Source organism: Haemaphysalis longicornis, unplaced genomic scaffold (genome assembly GCF_048455015.1).
Source record: "Haemaphysalis longicornis isolate Haplotype H1 unplaced genomic scaffold, Haemaphysalis longicornis Haplotype H1 scaffold_2, whole genome shotgun sequence".
Lineage (NCBI taxonomy): Eukaryota > Metazoa > Arthropoda > Arachnida > Ixodida > Ixodidae > Haemaphysalis > Haemaphysalis longicornis.
In genome coordinates, this window is record NW_027526295.1 from 166,207,534 (window position 1) to 166,221,339 (window position 13,806).

Here is a 13,806-nt window from a genome sequence, read left to right on the forward strand (position 1 = left end):
TTCTCTGTCTCTGTTGCTTACCCGTTGTTTTAGCAGCTTCCGAAACGTGCTCCCAGTTTTTAGATAATACTTCACTTCCTTAAATTTTGTTTGCCCTTAGCCTTCATATTGTTTGCATACGCATTGCCGGTCGTGCTGATTCATTCACACGAATTTACACAGGGTGAATTACGCTGACCGTTTCTTGTGGTGCGCTGAACTGCGGGCGTCGTCAATCGCGTTCTGGGAGGTGCATAACAGTGATGCTGTTATTTTAGGTGCGAGTTATCTTTAGCAGAACAAATGTCATCTCGAAATCTTCGTACACGCGTGTACATGTGGACGTTTTAGCATAGATTTATAAAAAAGAATCTTTCAACTTAGAGATTATCAACTTGAGAGGGGTGGGTTGGAACTCGCTCATATTTCGTTTTAAATTCACGGGCATTAATATTCTCTCTTCTCTCTCTCTCTCTCTCTCTCTCTCTCTCTCTCTCTCTCTCTCTCTCTCTCTATATATATATATATATATATATATATATATATATATATATATATATATATATATATATATATATATATATATATATATATATATATATACAAGAGAATAAAAACTTCGAACAAGGTAAAAGCACGATTGTGGCCTACGTTTCAGCAAAGAGAACTTGCTGAGACGTAGGCCACAATCGTGCTTTTACCTTGTTCGAAGTTTTTCTTCTCTTGTGTTCTCTACCATCTTCAAAGTTCTACTACTCCCTATATATATATATATATATATATATATATATACACGAGAGGGTAGACACACGTATGAAAACGATGATCGAACTAACGTTTCGACCGGGGTATATATATATATATATATATACCGAAAGGCGTGGGTTCGGTCCCCACTCTGGGCGCGTGTTTTTCTTTCTTTCTTTCTCGCGTAATTAATAAAAATTAATAATAATGTAACGTCACTAACGGTAGAAAAATAGTCTAACCTTCCCCTATGCCTTCTTTGGCGTTGTAGACTGCCGGCATTTCTTTCACTATATATATATATATATATATATATATATATAGTGAAAGAAGTCGACTGATACGTTTCCCGTTTTTGGGAACCGGGGAAACAAAAACGTGAAACGTATCAGTCGACTTCTTTCACTATTTTTATACTAGCCCATCGAACCTCATGATCTATATATATTACCATATTACCATGCACGTATTTGGTATGGGCATAAAAAAAGAAATCAGTCACCTGGTACGAACATGAGAAAGAAGTGCGAAAAAAACTAACATGGTAATTTCTGTTTAAATGCGTGCATGGTCATATCTTGTTTTGATACCTCTCTTTCCTCCCTGTTGCCGCGGGGAGAAAGGGGAATTACGTTGTTAAAATTTCTTGTCTTTTTTTCCCTCTTCCACTTCTCTCATTTTTTTTTTCGCTGCCCACCAACCATGATCGCATTGTACAAAAGCTCCCTTCCCTTTCCCTGCCTCGCCCTTGCTACATTCTCTCTATATATGACCCTGAAACCAACTTATTCTGGACTCACAAGAAAGGAAGTCCTCTTCCTGAAACGTCTGTAAACCTTTTTTATTTTGTCGTGTGGCTCTGTCTCTACTTACGTTATATATATATATATATATATATATATATATATATATATATATATATATATGTATATATATATATATATATATATATATATATATATATATATATATATATATATATATATATATACATATATATATATATATATATATATATATATATATATATATATATATATACACATACAGAAAGAAATGCTGGCAGTCTACAACGCCAAAGAAGGCATAGGGGAATGGTTAGACTATTTATTACCGTTAGTGAAGTTACATTATTTTTTTATTGATTACGTGAGAAAGAAAGAACAACACGCGCCCAAAGTGGGGACCGAACCCACGCCTTTATATATATATATAAAGTCGTGAAGTGGAGTCCTTAGTTGCTGCAGGAATACGCACAAAGTAGAAGTACGCTCTTCGGAGAGACTTTATTTCCAACGTTTCGACCTGAGACAGGTCTTCCTGAGGAAGACCTGTCTCAGGTCGAAACGTTGGAAATAAAGTCTCCGAAGAGCGTACTTCTACTTTGTGCGTATATATATATACGCAGTATATCCCACTTATAGCGAACCCTGTTTTAACGAAATATCGGCTATAACGAACAGATCTCGTTTCCCGTTAGCATTTGTATACATAGATTTTGTGTCCAGATATAGCGAAAAGTGGATAAAACGAACTGATTTCAGTTTCCCGAAGTTTTTGTTATAAGCGGGCTTGACTATTGACTATATATATATATATATATATATATTTAATTCGCAACGCCATTACCTTGGCGTGCGCACGAAAGTCTCTAAACAAATGGTTAAAAGGAAGGGCTAAATCGGTGGGGAAAAGTGCGCAAAAAGTACGCTCGCGGGACGGAAATAAAGCTGCTGTGGTGTCCAGATATGCTGTTCGACACCTCCTAGCAGTCCCAATAGAGCTGCTCGAACGACACGTGCGTATGTCTTCCCGCGATTCGAGGTATATCATAGCCAGCAGCGTGAAGGACCAGGCGTGTATCAGCGCGCGAGCCTTCGACGTGTCGAGGTCCGTCGACTTCATTTTACCTTTATTCTCTCGCTCTCTCGGTCACCTGCTGTTCCGTTGAATCGTTCGAGCGTTTTCCATTCGCTTGCCGTGAGGCTATTGAATCGGTGGAGCTAAGATTACATTTGTGCGTCGAGTCGCCGTCTTTCCCCCCCACGAAGAAGTGGAGTCACTTTGTGCGCTGCCTCCTTCCTTTCTGCTTCCCCGTCCTCATGACACTTTTGTTGCTCTCTATTCTGCCTCTCTTTTCATTGTTTTTACTATCGGAATGTGCGCTCTGCAAAATGCATTAGAGCTAGGACGAATTTCAAAAACCGGTTTCGTCTGCCTCGCGCTGAATCGTCCCTCTTTTCACCTCTTCCGCTCTTTAGACTTATTCCTTGGCGGTTTCTTTGGAGTCGTCTTCTCTTTCCTCGTTTTGCGATAGTTTTCCCGCTCGCCGTTTGCTCTCGCTTCCCTGTAAAAACGTTCCGCCGCCGCAGTGGCGGTAGTCGCGCTCCTTATCAAACAACAGCAAGAAAGAGTCATCCAGGTTGCCTTCCCTACCTTCGGCGTTCCTCTCTGCCTCCCGCAAGCGTTTCCCGAAACCCACACTCCTCTCCCTATCTTTTCCTCTTTGTTGCGTCGTCTGTGATGTCTCGTCTGCTCAGATACACTGAGCGCCGGTGCAGCGGCTTGCTTCCTTTCTTCGGCCCACACACAGCCCCCCCTTCCTCATAGACCCTCTAGCGCTCGCGCTCGCGCGCGCTCGAGCGCGCTTTGTGGGTGGCTCGCTTCCTGCCTTTATTTCGATTCCCTCGAGGCCTAGCGACGGTGCGCATTGCTGCTATTGAAACGGCATAAAACGGGCCCCATGTTCCGTGTGACTTGCGCTGAAAAGTATACCCTCAGTTCCTCCCTCTCCGCCAACGCCGCCATCGCACGGGATGCGAGGGAACGGCTTATTCCGCGGGCGGCAGCGTTTCTCGGGACGCGTAAGTTTTCATATTTCTACTACGTCCGCTGACGGGTATTCCTTCCTCCTGCCGGCTCCGCTGTGTGTATAAGGTGGTGGCTGCGCTGCGGTTTTGCGTACAGTGATCTTCTTTCGCCTCCCTTCTCGGCACATCGCCGTCTCCTTTCCCTGTGGCCGTCGTCTTCTTCTCTAGTGCGGGCGACCGGCGTTCCTTTTGTCTGCCCCTTGCTGATGCTTCTTGCGCGGTTGTTCGCCCGCTGAAGACCGCCCGCGAGTCATATCTTGCGGCTGGAAAAACTTTCCGCCTTTGTGGGCCCGCCGTAGCCGCTGGGGCCGTGCTGAGTTACGCGAGGATGTGGAATTCCATTAGGCACTCGGCGACGCGCTCCCGTGCGCCGTTTATACCCTTTTATGCGGGCGATATGCGCGCAGGAACCACGTACGTTTGCACGAGGACACTCTTACCCCGCAGGGAAAGGAACGGCGTACTTACGCTACTCTTCTTCTCCGGTAATCTTTAATTTCTTTTGCCGTTTCCGCTTTTTTTTTCTCAGTTCTTGCGTGTCTAAGGATGCGTATTTAGTACGTGTAGGTACTTCTCACTTGTGTTTAAAAAGCAAGAAAGGAAATGGCTTCGTCGTTCGGAGCTTCGCGTGCGGACAGGGGAAATTTCTGTGCACGCAGTGGGGTTTATCGTGGACTGTTTCGATTTCCGTTTACGTTGGATGACAACCCTAGGAATTGCGCCGATATGAAGCAAATAAATAGCCCTTCGGTGCAAATCTGACTTCCCTTCCGGTTTCCTGTGCCGGGTTGCGATTAGTGCCTTACTAGGCTACCACTTTGAGTGCTGGAATTGAGCAGAAGGTGGCACCTGTGCACCGCCGTCTTTCTGACTTATTAAAACGACATCTGTCACCATGACCTGCTTTAAAAGTGCAGCATTGCGGTGGATTAACTGCAACGCCATGTGATAATAAGGCGAACGCTTTGAAAGTTTCATTACGCGAGAAATCCACGGTGGCGCGACCGACCGTTGGTACCAAACATTGGGCCTATCTCCCCGCGAGGGGGACTCGAGTAAATGCGTCGTATAGGGGGTGGGTGTATTGCGTTAACGTTTAGTGTTTGGGGAGTTGGTGGTAGTGAATGCGTTGTATCAGCAGCTTCTTGACGTAGTTTGAATGAGTCAAGGATATAAGGTGTGTTCGTAGCCTCCCATTCTGTGTCGGCTTTGTGGCGCAGTGGGTAGAGCACCATGTACATTGCGTTCCGCCCGCAGGGTCGAGGGATCGAAACCAGGCGCCGGATAGTATTTTTTTATATAGTGTAGGGGGAGGGGTGCGGACTACGACTACGGACGTCAACGCGGGTGACATCGTGAGTTATTGAAATGCTCTGCATTTAATAAAGACCCGACTAAAAAGCACACACCACCATAAGCAGGTTCCTGTTAACAAAATAAATCAATGGCTTTCAAAAGAAATTTTGGGCATATAGTCTTGGCTGGGAGTCGAACCCGGGCCTCCGGCGTGCGAAACTACCGCTCTGCACCTAGTCATGGTTTCTCCCGTTTTCTGGGTGACTAACCTGGAGCGTGCGTCATTGGTCACGTGATGGCGCACCCAATAGGGAGGGGGGGGGGGGGGCTGCGTGACGGCACGTAAGGAGAACATGTGCATGCTATCAACTGAGGATGCTGATTCTTCGGGGGTACAGTAGCGTGTGGTGTATTTTAAACGTGCTACTGTCCAGAAGCGCAGCGATTATTGTCGTGGCCATTTTCTGCCGAATGCGTTCATTCAAACATGCAGTCAGTGCCGTGTATGTAACTTCTGACTGCTTTAAGTTCGCCTCTTCCTCCGGTTCCCGTCTGGCCGTATTTTATTCATACCGAAATCCACCTTGTTGCAGCTACTCTCCAAAAAATAAACTTTGGAAACAGAAAAAAAAAAGGCTTTTCCGGTTCATAATCTCTCGGAAGCGCCTCGGAGCTGAGATTATAAAGTTTTAAGGGCGCCGCCTCATTCCGCTCAAGGATGATAAAGTCGAGCGAAGGAACCGCGAAGCTCCCGGCGCCACGTCTTCCGCCAGTCTTAAGTTATCGGCCGCGCGAGCAGCGCGCATCATCGCCGCGATGGTCCGCCAACTGGAGCACGCCCTGAACATGTATGCGTAGGGGAAAGCATGCCTTTAGCCCTCGTTCCCGCGTGCTCCGCTGTTCAACAACGCGGCCTCCCCTAGCCGCGAGGCTTCACTGTGCGCGCCCATAATGTTCGGCTTCCGGAGCCAAGTGCTGCGCAAACTTCCTGCCCGGAAGGAAACTGGGGAAGGGCGCCGTCGTCCCTGCCGCGCCGGTGTTCTTTACAGCCCTCAGCCCGACCTCGAATAACGCGCGCTCTGTGAAATACTGACGTCGTATACATACAGCGGCGCGGAATAGCGGAGCGCGCTTGCATGCTTTTGCCCTGGTTTCGCCCGCTAATCGCGTCTCGCGAACGCTTGTTCCGGACTTGGGACCTGACAATCCTTGCCTTGCAGTCAAAGTTCTCACAAGAGATGTTGAATTAGTTCACTCGTGTACTGTTTTCTTTCTGTCCTTTTTATATATATATATATTCGGCGTCGTACGGGGCCCACCCAGTCTGATACGCGTCCGGCACTCGCCGTTTCTAGGCTTCTGAAGTTAGTTTTTCTACTTTTTTGTTGTCTAATATGATGTGATGAGCGTGGAAGAGGCGTTACGTCTTCCTCTTCCTCCCGTCTTGTTGACCCGTCGGGGACAGGAAGCGCATCTTTCCGCTCCATCCTAGTAGGGCTGAGCGACGACTTCCCTCATCTAATTCGTCCCCGGATTTCTCGCTCACACGCACCGGCCTCATCCTATCCCTCTGGTCCTTACCCATTCTCTACTTTAGCCGTGGCTGTTTGAAGGATCCTGTGCGTCTAATTGTACAACGGCCATGAAGGGTTCGTGACGTCATTTTTTAGACATCTAGACAGGGGCCTTTAGAAGGCACTGCAGTGAATCATAAGCGCTGTCTAATTACCTTAGAAGATTGAAGTCTAATGTTGGCCATGTTCTCTGATTTTCCGGCCGACTTGCACGTTTTTTTGAAGGGGCCATGAAAGAACACTTTATTTTGGTTTAATTCGAAAAAGCTAGCCTTCAATAACTCCCTCAACGCAAATAACAAGCTCAGAGTTCAGCCGTAGAAACTTCCCGTAGAAATAAACGGGAAGAACGGATACCGCATTGTCTCTCGAACAGCCGCGGTAAGTGCAGGACTCATAATCAAAGAGCCCCACTAAAAGCACAGCTATCAGTGTGTTAACTTCTGGTTAGCATTCGAGCAATCCGATAATATGAAGCTAGAAGCACGGCTATGATCACGCGATCATGCTTCCTGCCGCTGGCAGCCGGCGCCACAGGCCGCCATTCGCATAACCTTTCAATTAAAGTCCTGGTAAAGGCTCGAGCGAGAGAGTGGTTGGTCAGTCATTACCGTTCCACTCTGTTTTCTTTATTATCTATCGTAGCTCGTAAAGTTTTACGGTAAAATTGGCCTAATAGTTTTGTGTCAATGCGGGCTGTTCAATGGACAAAACTTGCCTTGTATTTCTGCATTGTATTTTGAGGGCCTTGTAAGCTGTAAGCATAATTACGCTTCAGCGTGAGCAAAAATAGCACGTCGTATGCAACTAAACATGTTCGTGTCAACGTGTTAAGATAAAGAAAACTGGGCCTCCTGTTGAAAAGGGGCTTAAACCGTGACCAGAAGTGGTGGTCTGCCAAGATACACAGATTTCACGTTGATATTTCTGGTGTACCCAACGCGGCATATTGCTGGGGCACGTTGTTTTTCAAAACTTCCTAGGTCACGCATTCTACACTACGAAGCATTCGAAGCGAAAGTACAACGTTTCGGTGTAACTGAGATATTTCATGGAAGCTGGCGAGGTAATTTTATTTGTTTCGGCGTAAGGCATTCATGTTGCATGTGAGGGTTAAGCGTCTACTTTAAACAGTTTTGTGCCCTGAAAACTCTTGGCAAAGCGCGGGAAGTTCACGAGACTGTACATGCAAAAAAAAGCAAGCAAAATAAATCGTTGAATAGTAATCACTATTAGATTCAGGATTCGTAGGTATACTTGACGAAGCTCTCGAGAAAGGAATGCAGCAGCTTTCAGCCCGGTCACCGCATTTTAAACCGCGTACGAGAAACGAACTGGGAGCCACGTTGGGAGCACAGTACCGCGTTTATGCACGTTGCATTCCAGCCAAAACTCATTCGATGTGCGCCATTAAATGGCCACGTGCGCACGCTAAAAGGAAATGTCGTCCGTCCCCTCCGCCATCCAAGCAAACGCGATCCCTCACGGAAGCAACAGCAGGGGCTCGGAAACGCCGGTGGACTGAAACGCGACTACCAACAGAATGAGCGCCGCTCACTGCGAAAGAAGTGCGAAAGAAATGGATAACTGTAAATGCAGTGAGCAGGGGGATGAACTGGAAAGTGTTGCCGGAAGGAGATGGGAAGAGGCGGAGGAGGAGCGCAGCTGGCGGATCACTGCTACTGCGGGGCCAAAGGGCGGCCGTGCGAAGAGCAAGCAAAGTCGCGAAGTGTCGCTACGGAAATGACGAACGCGACGGCGAACGCGAGACGGTTCGTTCCATTACAAAACTTCCGGTTGTCTTCCTCTTCTTCTTCCACGGCGCTGGCAGCGCGGAAGAACGACACCCGCCAGTGGTTGCCGCTGGAGACGATAACGGATTGAGTTGCTGTCGGCTCAGCCGGGTGCAGAGGGCGTGCGGAAGAGAGCGAGAACAAAAAGAGCTCCGAGCGGAAGCAAAACAAGAACAGGAGACGGCGGGAAGAGAGAATTCAAATCGAAGCAACCAGGAGTTTCTGGGAAAATGCGGGGAAAAGAAGTAAGGGCGGGAGGAAAACGAAATTTCGCCGCCCCCGCCGCGCTTGGAGAGAAAGCCGCGCCGATTGACAGCCGAGCGCGCAATCTACCTGGTTTCGCCGTCAGTCTTGGGAGCGGCGTTTTGCGCGCACCTGACGACGGAGGGGAAATGGAATTTCTCTCGGCAAGGGGCTCGGTGGTGCCGGCTCGGCAGCGCCGAAATTGGGAGCTAAGGCCAGCCACCGCGTGCGATCGGGGTTAAACAAAGAAAGCGAAGGTTGGGATAGCGAAAGTACGGATCGAAGAGGGTTGCCGCCAGTGTACCTGTATATTCCAGTTTCGTAATTTCGCAAGTTCGTAGCCCCTCGGCTTGAAAAATGTGATCCGGGAATTTTTTGCGGGTACGGGGGCTGCTTAGCAGAGGCGCTCGCGAAAGATAACCGTACTCACTAACCGATATTGTACTTTCCAATCCACATCATGGAATCGACTCGGGCGCGTGATTTTTGTACGTCCCCGCACACACTCAGGGGCGTGTCATGTAGGAAAGACAGCGAAGATGCTGAGTAAGAAACCATAGGCAACGATAGCGAAAAACCGAGTTTCAAAGGGAGATTGTCTGACGACGACACCGAGGGATGGGACGTGTGTTTTTAGGGTATGCCATTCTCCAATTTTTTAGGCTATTTTGTGTTTTCTCCTCGTAACCTATAGGGAGCTTGGAAGTCTTCCCAAAAACCGGTCCGGTCTCTAGCGAAGGAAACAAGCAAATGAATCTGTCCTAGCACCCTACCGCGCCGTTGCTAGGGCGCGGCAGGGTGCTAGGACGTGTCTGACAGTTTTTTTTATTATTATAAATAAAACTGCCCTAGGCCCTCGCCGGTTTGCAAGTAGCCGGAACGAGCCTTGGATCCTCCTATGCTTCCGCTGTTCAATCGCCTTTTCTCTTTCGCTCGCGCAAATTTGAGTTTCCTGCGTGCTTTAGATGTGCCGATTCATGTTTTGTTGTTGTTGTTGTTGTTGTTGTTGTACCCTATACATATGGACCTTCTTTTAAAAAAAAATGAACGAGGGTAAACACGGTGTCACTGGTGCCGAGCAGGTCTGTTTATGGCAGCGGAAGTTTTGCTCAATGGTGAAAAAGCTCGTTGGAGCGTATTTTCTAGCCGTCTTTTTTTTTTTTTCTTTTCAATTGAGACATTGGTAACAGGAGCCCACGAAGCTGTTGAGAGCGGGACATTTTGCTACGTAGTCAGGTAAAAAAAAAAGACATTAATCCAATTACGCCCGAGGAGCCAGAATTTTTGTAACAAAGTTGGGGCCGCTGACCCCTATCAAATGTAAATTTTGACGTTTTAATTAGCAGTGATTCGCCTTAGTCACAGCAGACCCATTGCTCGTATTACCGGCAAGACATCTGCATTTAACAGCTCATTTTTCCCCCCACGCAATAGTCCTGCGGATTGCTCTACCGGAGCACTGCGCATCATGCACCGACCGCGAGATGTCCCGCTCTAAGCTCGCCGACCGCTAGTCTGAGCAATCTGCTTGTTTTTGATAATTTGACTACGTCGTGTTTTTTTTTTTTTTTTTCAAGAATTTTAGATTTGTACGTACCTTAAATTTGTAATTCCTACATAATCTTTTATTTTTATTCTTGGAACAACATCCCCGTTTTTAGTATTTTTTTACTGTCTACGTGGATTCGATTCTGGTTTCTGTATGTTATCTTTCTTTCTTTTGCTTTTTTGTATGTTATATTGAACATTAAACTGCACCTCGTCACTTGCCCTCCCTTATGTACTGCCCTTGGGCCTATAAGGACGAAATAAATGAAATGAAATCATCCCGTAGGGGTTCCCACACGTAAAAAAAAAAAAAAAAAAAAAAAAAAACGTTTGATTCGGTCAGTGTCGCAACCTGGTAATGAACTCACAACCCGACTTAACTACGTTACCCTTAAGCTATGCAGTCGGGACCCGGGAATATTGTGTGTTGTGTGACAGAAGCCTATTTACTTCTTCAATTCAGTCTTGTTTTGCCGAGAAAAATAGACGAAACGGCAGGATTTTACTGGAAAGGTTTCATTTCTGCTGACGTTTGCCGAGTGCGGAAGTTTGCTGCAGACGGCAGTCACCTAGCGTTAGCATCATTCCCTCGAGCTATAGCTTAGAAGTTCCCTGAAAATACAACTATGGTTGTGACAAAGCTTTCTTCTTTTTTTTTCTTTCGCAGGTAAGCACCCCGTGGTTGCAGCTTCTTCCTGCCTCAAGTCAACTTGCCTCTACTCTGCACCAGGGCAACGGTCCGTTGGTCGCACTTTTTTCCTCATCGGGGTAACGTGTAAAAGCCTATTATGTCACTTCCGAAATTAGCGTGCCACCTAAAGACCATATATTAGATCCTGTGTCTACGTCCCACTTTTGCTGCATGTCTGCTATATAGATAACTAGCACTCTGTCGGGCCGCCAGTTTGCAAGCAAGCATATACAAGCCGCGTGTGTTTATTGCAGTTCGGGGCCAAAACACCAGTTTTCGGCCAACTTCTCGAGCATTATTATCGAAACGATCTCATCGACATGGAAGTCAGTCGCTATGTCCTTCATACTGGCAGTATACATTGAACAATATTCTCAGCATACAGCCGGGGCCTCTCAAAGCGTTTAACTAAAATTCAGCCTCGTAGTTGGAGTGTAACATCGTGGGATCAGAGCCAGTACTTCAACAAATGAAGCTGAGAAGTCATCCCGCATGATTAAATTATCACAACCGTGGCGGAGAAGTCTGCATGAACGCCTTGAGGAAAACCGCACTGCTGGTGCTCTATGTCAACTACTTAGCAAGCATTCGTTTTCGATTTCTGATACGGCGGCGGGTATACTTCCTATATATGCGCGGGCACTGAGAACCGTGTAGGTGTACGTATACACGAGCTTGAACAAAAACAAACGGTTTCTGCCTAGGCAACAGAATGGAAGCATAAGCAATAACAGGCGCTTCGCACCCGATGGCGCAATTTTATCCTCTGTTCTGAGCTCCTGAAGCATGATTGCAGTGGTGATATTAGACGAAAACTTTCTTCAACTGCAAAAGTTTTTAACCGGAGAAGCGTAATGTAAAATTGCTGATGTAAATTTATGATCCAAGGGCGACTAAAGTTCGCAAGTTTCTCAAGCATGTGCGGAGCTGTCAGGAAACAGCCCGTATGCGAGCGCGTCATAAGTGGAATACTCGGCGGTGCAAAACGGGCAAGAGAGCCTCGAATAGGGCTTGTTTTAGCAGTCCGTTAAGTCGCTGCGACGGAGACCGACGCGTGATAGCCCGTATACGTTAAAACCCCGACTCCCCACGGACCAGGTTCATAGATTCTTACGTGCGGCTCATTTCAGCGCCGTCTTCCATTCCGACATCGCTTTTCTGCCGTTGCCGGGACCTATTCGGAAGATATTCAGCCGACGATGGATCGAAAAGGAAGCGGGATACAAATACAGATCGCTCGGTGGTGAGGACCGAGAAGAGAAAAATGTACGCGCCGCCTCCGACACTAATATACGGCAGCACGATGTACTGCTGACGTTGGTTCTGCGGTGACGGCGGCCTGCTGTAGCGCTATTGATTCGCGCCGGTCAAAAGGGATGTGGGGAGGTTGGGCGTCGGTACACTGCAGTCGTTGCGGCTGCAACCCCGACTCCCTTCACCTCGAGAAATATAGAGGGTCGACAGTCGTTCATTACGAATGGAAAAGAGCCGCTGATAGAGAGTGATGGGGGAGCCGCCGCCACCGTTCGGTATTTCAAGCTGTGTACGTGCTGCCACTGTGCCTGGCTGGCTGCTTTTTAGCCGCGTATTTGTTTTCAGGCTGCCGGGCGTGTGAATGCGTCTGTTCTGGGGCATTTGCTTGCTGGCTTCGCGTGTTTGCGCCGAAGCTTTCGTCTTTCGGCCTACCGCGTGCCCCGATAGACACACGCTCCGGCAATTCGCAGAGGACCGCCGCCGCATGCAGTATTTAGTCGCGCAGGCGGCGGCCTGCATCGAACGTAATCATTCCGGTGCGGTTCGAACGCGCCGCTGCCTCCAGCTATCCCCGCCGTCTTTCGCGCTCTTCCGTTTTCCTTTCTCTCTGGTCTGCACCGCGCCTCTCTCCGGGCAACGATGCTTCTGCGATTGGCGCAATCATTCGCTAGCCTAGATGAACGACGCCCCTGCCAAGCACATAGGACGTTCATTATGGAGGACTCTGAATGAGTTGAAAGGGCGCACGGCTAAGCGACGGGGACGTACTGCCAACCGACTACCACGAACGATATAAAAACACGAAGTGTTCGCGCTTTTATGTGATAGAGACGTTAGGGCGTCGACGGACCGATTTTCTTCTTAACTATATGTTCTCTGGGTGGAAACGTTTTTCTGGTGTAATATCGAATATATTGGCAAGTTGTGAGCCGCACCCTCTCCTTTCATGTGTTTTCATGTTCCGTACCCATTCCACACAAACGACCAGTGTACGGTGAGGTGACAACGATTACTTAGCGGAAGAAACTAGAACGGTGGGACGGGCCGTAAGAATAAAAAAAAAACACAATATTATGGTTGCTTCAATACTCAGTGTCACAGCAGAGTTGCAGTTGTATTATCAGATGTACAAATGCCTTGTATGCTGCGTTGATTCGTTTGATTGGTCTTCAGTGTGACGGTCGCCTTGCCGTGTTTATGAATATCTGCACAGACGGATGTCAGTAAGCGCTATTCGATGCCGCCCAGCGGTCGGTCTAATCTACTGCAAAATTTCTCAACCCACACGCCTGCTAAAAGGCAACTAAAGTTTTTAACACTAAAGTGTTTTTATTCCGGGACACACCAAAATTTTGCTGACGTCATATTCGTCACGGAAAAGACGCCAGTACAACGAAGCAAGCGGCCTGTAAAGGGTGCATCCCTTCACACAGCGACTTCTTGCGGGGAAGCAACCTTTAGAACTGAAGAGTACGTTATACTTAGGGTTCTCCGTTATCGGGTTTTATATTTTTACACGAAAGTTTTTTATGCCGGGATAGACCGAGATTTCACTGACGTCATATCTGTCACGGAAATTTCGCCAGTACACCTTTGCAGAAGCCACCCGCCAGCAGGACCTCGCTCGCCAAGCACACTCACAGCCGCCGATCTGCAAATCATGCTCAGCTGCAGATTTCGCTGCACATTTCACTTTCGTGTTGTACCGATTTCTGTGACAGAGGAACCAAACACAGTTTTTCGCCTTTGCTTGTTCTAGCGAGGAGACTCTTTTGCAGGGTATGTCGTTTTTTTCCTCTCTTGGGGGAAGA

The 13,806-nt window shown here is 47.5% G+C and overlaps 1 protein-coding gene across 2 annotated transcripts in view; it reads left to right on the forward strand.

The window, feature by feature from the left end:
* LOC144169442 (polycystin-1-like protein 1) overlaps nucleotides 1-13,806 on the forward strand; it is a 433,694-nt gene that overhangs the window by 162,053 nt on the left and 257,835 nt on the right. For both annotated transcript variants that reach the window (XM_077698599.1, XM_077698600.1), the window contains exon 3: nucleotides 10,718-10,818. In XM_077698599.1, coding sequence (XP_077554725.1) covers nucleotides 10,718-10,818 — 101 coding nt within the window. The remainder of the gene's footprint in view (nucleotides 1-10,717; nucleotides 10,819-13,806) is intronic.